Source organism: Pteropus alecto, unplaced genomic scaffold (assembly GCF_000325575.1).
Source record: "Pteropus alecto unplaced genomic scaffold, ASM32557v1 scaffold3, whole genome shotgun sequence".
Classification (NCBI taxonomy): Eukaryota; Metazoa; Chordata; class Mammalia; order Chiroptera; family Pteropodidae; genus Pteropus; species Pteropus alecto.
Window position 1 is genome coordinate 64,033,173 of NW_006442484.1, and position 6,691 is coordinate 64,039,863.

Here is a 6,691-nt window from a genome sequence, read left to right on the forward strand (position 1 = left end):
CTGATCCTGTCTGATCTTGGAAGCTAAGCAGGGTCAGGCCTGGTTAGTACTTGGGTGGAAGACCACCTAGGAAGACCAGGTGCAATAGTCGTAAAAAAAAAATAATAATAAGGATTGTAAACTGACAAGGTCCTTGCAATCTGTGAGGCCAACCAAGGGTTGCCTCACCTAAAGAAAAAAAAAAGTGATCTCGTGGGTTTCCAATGTGTTCAATTTTTATTTTAAAACCAAAGACAAAGACTTCGGAACAGTCAAAGGGCAGAGGGGTGAGAAGCCTCCTAACTTAACCCTTTCAGCAGCTGCATCATTAAATGAGAGAGGGCTTTGGAGGAAGAATCTAGCAGGACTGGAAAAAGCAAAGCCTTTTCTTTAAGCTTGACATTTCAAAACTGTTCCTCCTTTCTGATTAGATGTAAGCAGCAAACATGATCTAGCCGTCTCTGTGTTCTTGTCTCAATGAGCCGGTATAAGAATTGCCTTTCTGGACATAATCACTTCTGTTTATGTAACCTTCAACAATTCACCAAACAAACACATTCTGACTCATTAGCTCATTCACTCCTCTCAGTGGCAGGAAGCAGAGGCAATCCAGAACATGTTGAATCCAGCGGGAGTCTTGAAATTAAGCTAGAAACAATTTACTGGTGGGCTCCTGAGCAAATTACCAGACCTCTCTCAGCCTGAAAATCAAGGATTAACCAAAGTTCTGTGGTGCTTTGCAATGAGTAAAGCGCCCTAGCTGCGTTGTCCTCAAAGAACAGGTACTAGAGTCTGGATGCTGTAACCTGCAGCATAGCCAGGACCTGTCTGACCAGCACATCTCCTGCCTCCAGTCGCTGCGGCCCTGAGAGTTAGATTAAGCAATCAGCTTTAAAAATCCCACAGGACCACACTATGCCACGTGTAAAGGGCAGGACTTAGCTCAGCCCAGAAGCATGGGTGAGTCGAGTAGCTAGCCAAGGGAATTACAAAGTCACAGAAGGGCAGCCCAGACAGCAATAAGACGTTCATTCATTCGGCAGCTCCTTAATGAGCTCTTCCAATTTAATAAATCCTAGTTTCTGACACAGATGTCATTCACCTTGAGCAGAAATGAGAACAAATAATGATACTACATTATGATAACAATATTAATATAAGTGCACAGTGCTCAGGAGGCCCAAGTATTGGGACATTGACTTTGTTCACTAACTGTGGGGCAGAAGTCTGGGGATCCTGAGTGAGGGGAATGCAGAAATAATGTCAAGTTGGGTTGGGGCCATGGAATGCGCACTTGTGGTCCCGTCTGGCTTAGGGGACAGCCTAACCTCTTACTAGGGGAGTTGTGTGTTCACATATCAAGTGTTTGACCCACAGAGGCAGCTCCTGTGTTGGATTTTTGTTTTTCAGACATCGGACAAAGTTTACCGAATGAAAAGCAAGCCTCGTGGGTACTGTGTGATATTTAACAATTATGATTTTAGCGAAGCACGGAAGGCTGTGCCCAAACTTCACAGCATCAAGGATAGAAATGGAACAGACTTGGATGCAGGTACAGTAGAAACAAAAAGAGGAGTGAAATATTTCTAATACTTTTGATTTTATCAGGAGAACAAATGCTGTACCAACAAGACTACATGTTTTTTAAAAAATGGATCTAACCATATTTCCCTGTGGAAGTGAAGAACATTTTTATATATTTGTCAGTTCTGTTTTTCTTTTATAATTTAATTTTTAAAATCAAAGCAACGTATATATAAAGATAAAATATCAAATCTTACTAAAAGGCTTATACTGAAAAGCAGCAATAAGCTTTGCTTTTTAATTCAACTAAATGAATAGTGCTTCTGTAGAATGTATTAGATATTCAAACGTGTAAAAACATTGTTTTGGTACCAAGACCACATATAGAACTTGCATTTACGAAAGAGTGCAGCAGAAAGTGTTGAGTCCTCTATAGAAATAGCGCTTTCAAATGTTAAACTAGACAAATTCTTTTGTTCAGGCTATTTCAGCTAACATTGAGAACTTACAAGTTGAATGAAAAAATAATTTGCATGAGGACTAAGAAATGGCTACGACTAAAAATAATAATAGAAATAATCCAACCCAACCTATTGTGATATCGAGAATTTTGATTTGATCAAATAATTTTTTAAATGTTTTTTTTGCAGGTCATAAAACATAACATAACAACAGAACATAATGACTTATTTTTTAAATTGAATAAAGTTTAGAAAATTAAGGTAGGCTGATTTTAATCATCAGAACTCTGCCCATGCGGAATAACATTTGTTTATTCAAGCAAATCTATTCTACAGTTTAAAAAAGCCACAGAGCTTAAATCCATTGACTACATTATTCATCATCATCTGTCTTGGTCCTGAAGAAAAGGTTTTAGGCCTTTGATTTCCATACATTTACTATTAAAACTTAAAAAAATATCTATTTGATTGTCTTTCTGGCCTTTTGGTCAAAGAGTACAAAGTTACAATTATGTAGGATGAATAAGTCTAGAGATCTAATATACACCATGATGATGACTGTAGTTAATGATACTGTGGTGAACACTGGGATATGTAGGAGTATACCTCAGGTGCTCTTATCTCTGTCACGCACACATGGACACGTACAGACACATGTGGTAACTATGTGTGGAGATATGTTATTAGCTTGACTCCAATCACTATGTATATCATTATGTTGTACACCTTAAATATATGCAATTTTTTGTTTTTTAAAAAAGGAATCAGACAGGCAGCCAGAAAATGTTGAAAGACTTTGACTAGATCTGTGAGAGTGTTTGGGGAAAAATATGTTAAGCATGTAGAAAACAAAGCAATAAAAATAATGCAATTACTAATGCCAGGAAAGACAAAAAGTTTAATAAGGAAGGATAATTTAAAAATATTGTGTTTACATAGTAGTAATAATACAAACATTACTGTTGGCTCAACTAAAAATTGTAAATAATTGTGTAAGAGCACCAACGTCTCATCATATAATAGGAACTCAATACAAAAGTCTAAAATTTATCAATGAATAAATAGCAATGCACCCAAATTTATTACAAAATGGAGGCTAATACTAAAAAAGAAAGTAGTTAAAAGTTGAAAGTGGTTGGCTTCATGGAACATTACTGGGTAATAGATAGGTGTAGAGAGGGGGGTAATTTTTTTTGTAATAGGTCTTTTAGTTTTATTTGACCTTAAAACATTACTTGACCTAAAAAACATGTTGTATTTTGACAATTTTGAGAGAGTTCAGGATAAAATAACTATGGATCCTTTATGTGAAAAATTTTTTGATTTTTCTTTTCTGATTATGTAAGTAATGCAATTTTTTAGATTGGTTTAGTATTAAGCCTAAATAATAGCTTACCCATATTGTAGACTAGTTGAGATAAGACAACAGGCCAACAGTAGTACTCTCCTTTTTTTAAAAAAATTGCCTCAAGACTGGGACATGTTTCAGCAGTAAATATTAAAAATCTATAGAATCAAGTCAGTAGTGTTGACGATCTTGTTTTTAAGTTCTGGTTCATTCTTATTTGATCAATGTTCTCTTTATCTCTGGGCTATGGTCTGGGAATTATTGTGGTGTAATATGGCTTTTTTATTTCACTTTTCAGGGGCTTTGAGTGAAACCTTTAAAGACCTTCATTTTGAGATAAATACTTTCAAAAACTGCACAGCAAAGGAAATCTGTGATGTTCTGAAATCCTATCAAAGCAGAAACCACAATAACAAGGACTGCTTCATCTGTTGCATCCTCTCCCATGGAGACAAGGGCATCATCTATGGCTGTGATGGGCAGGAAGTCCCCATCTATGAGCTGACTTCTTACTTCACTGGTTCAAATTGCCCTTCCCTCGTAGACAAACCGAAAATCTTTTTTATTCAGGCTTGTCAAGGGGATAACTACCAGAGAGGTATACCTGTTGAGACTGACTCAGAAGAGAAGGAAACCTATTTAGAAATGGATTCATCGTTTCAGAAGAGATATATCCCTGATGAGGCCGACTTTCTGCTAGGGATGGCCACTGTGAACAACTGTGTTTCCTACCGAAACCCCATGGAGGGAACCTGGTATATTCAGTCACTCTGTCAGAGCCTGAGAGAAAAATGTCCTAGGTAAGTTTTGCCTACCCAGCCCCCTTATTCATCAATAAATGTCTAGTTGTGGATCACATAGCTGTACTTCCAGGTCAATTGCAAAGTGGGAGAGAGAGCAAGTGTTAATATCTTTAGTTCAGAGATAGAATTGAGATACTGAAGAGCTTCCTTTTTTGGCACCTCAAAGGCAATCAGGGTATCATATGTTAGAAGGGATAGTAAAATCATGTAGTCCAGCTCTGCATTTAAGCAGAAACATGACTGTACCAACTCCACTAGAAAACTTACAAGAAGTCTTCTAAGAAGGCAGTAACCCATTCCAATGTTTAACATTCTTCAACTCTGTCAAATGTTCTATAATAGCCAAACAACCTCAAAACTGCTTGGTGTATTGTGGGAAATAAGTAGTAGAGAGTAGAAACCCTTTACAGTTTTACTAATTTGGCCTGATTTGAAGCCAAATTTTGATTTCTACAAAATGTAGAAAACATCCTTCCCTCATTTAAGTATCCTATGCTTCCTTTATTTAAATGATGGTTTTGTATGTCACAGTTCACCCAAATGCACACACAACTGACAGATGGATAGCAAGGAATCTTCTGTAGGTTCCTTCTAGTTCTGTATCTCATTATGTTTTAAGTGTATGAAGAATGAGAATTTTCCATGGTAGATAAAGGAGTGAACCATAACATCAGCACTATGTTTTCATTTTGTAATTCAGACCATGAATCCTGGAAGGTTGTGGGGGCTATCTGCAGAGGTGGATGAATAGGTTGCCCACTTAAACTGATTAGAGAGGCTGGTGAGAAAGGTGTGAGGTGGTTGCAGGAGATAATTCAATTTCCACTTGCCTAAAGTTTGATTGAAGCATAGATGATGCCAAAGACCAATGTCAATTTCAGGTAGAGGGTGTTAGGGGATCACTGAGGTGATTATGGAGGCAAATGACATAGTACTTGGAGCAGAGTGAGGTACAAACAGGTTGGGAGGGAAAGAAACCAAATCTGATGTTAACACCATGGTTTCTGATGTCCCGAGTAAACCAAAAATATTAAGCTCTGAGGCAACTGCTTTACCAGGAAAGCTGTGGTAGGTCTTGGTTTAGCAACTTATTATTTCAAGTGCCTAATGTTTTGAGAGAAATAACTATCATAAGCTCAGCAGATGAAAGGGTTTACCAGTCGTTTTTCCTTCACAGCTGGGTACATTGTTATGTTATGTTTTTCAGGGGTGAAGATATTCTTACCATCCTCACTGATGTGAACTTTGAAGTGAGCAGAAAGGATGACAAGAAAAATATGGGGAAGCAGATGCCACAACCTACCTTCACCCTGAGAAAAAAACTCTTTTTCCCTCTGAATTGATGTATAACACTATGCTTAATTTAATTATTAGTAATATGCTGCTGTTTAAGCATTTTATGCTTTGTACTAGCTTAACACTATGCTTAATTTAATTATTAGTAATATGCACTATTCCCCTCCCCCAACCCCCTTCTTTTTGGATGGCAGGAAGGGAAGAGAATGGGAGTCTAGCTATTATTGCAAAGCTAGACTCCCATAGACACTTAGGCCTGAATTTGCACAAAAATTAGATTGTTTTGGTTCCCATGATTTTAATTGTATTTTTAATTTGATAAAAAAGTTTTTAAAAATATAGTAGATAAAAAAGTATAGTAAGTTTAAAAAAAATGTAACATAATTTCAAAAACAGTGACAGAATGTTCTTCACCCATCTCTCATCTGCTTTCAATCCATTATCATTTAATTCCCTTCAAATTGTTAAGAATTTACTTTTTTTGTATATATAATACTTCTATTTCCAAGCCATCCTCTACACTACCTTACAATTTTTTACTCTTCTTCATTCCTGAGTTTGTCTACAGATTAAATTGACATAAGCTAAATTAACAGGAGAAAAAACAATTTAATTTTCATATATACAGGAGTTCATAGAAATCTGAGACTCAAAGAAATGACCAAAGCAGGCAGATGTTATACCTTTTAGACAAAGTAGCCATAAATTTGTGAAGAATTAACAAGACAAAAAAGTTTGGGCTTGGGATAGTAAATTAGTAAAAAAATAACAAGATTTGTTTATATCGCTTTTTTGGCCCTGAATTCCTTATCTTTGGTGATAAGGATGGCTTCTACCCTCTTGGTACAGGGAGGTCACCTTTCACGTGGAGGTTTATTTCCTGTTTTTGGGAGGAATAAAAGAGGGTCACAATGTCTTTCTCGTATTGGCTATTTCTCAAGTCACTCTAGTTCAAAATAATCAGTATGCCCTGAACCCCATTACAAAGTTCTTTAAAATACAAAATGGAAAATATTATTTCTTACATTAAAAGCTTTTAAAAATTCAAAGTGTTTTATAAATTCTTTTTAATCTGTTTTCAAACTCCCTTCTCAACCTTTTCTCTTATCATTCTAGCAATATGTATATGCTTCTGCATATGTTTGTAATTTTAGAGCTAAGTTTTTTTAAAGAATTTTTCAAAACTATTTTAATAAAATGGTATTTTATTTTACTGTTCCTTGGAGATTGTTTTGTTTGACTTCTTTGGCGGGGGCCAATGGCATCTCACAGATGGAAAA

The 6,691-nt window shown here is 36.2% G+C and overlaps 1 protein-coding gene across 1 annotated transcript in view; it reads left to right on the forward strand.

The window, feature by feature from the left end:
• CASP8 (caspase 8) overlaps nt 1-6,630 on the forward strand; it is a 23,184-nt gene extending 16,554 nt beyond the window's left edge. Inside the window, exons 6-9 of the mRNA XM_006921352.3 lie at nt 974-1,005; nt 1,359-1,531; nt 3,611-4,112; nt 5,323-6,630. Coding sequence (XP_006921414.1) covers nt 974-1,005; nt 1,359-1,531; nt 3,611-4,112; nt 5,323-5,458 — 843 coding nt within the window. The 3' untranslated portion in view covers nt 5,459-6,630. The remainder of the gene's footprint in view (nt 1-973; nt 1,006-1,358; nt 1,532-3,610; nt 4,113-5,322) is intronic.
• Nucleotides 6,631-6,691: the final 61 nt, after the last annotated feature.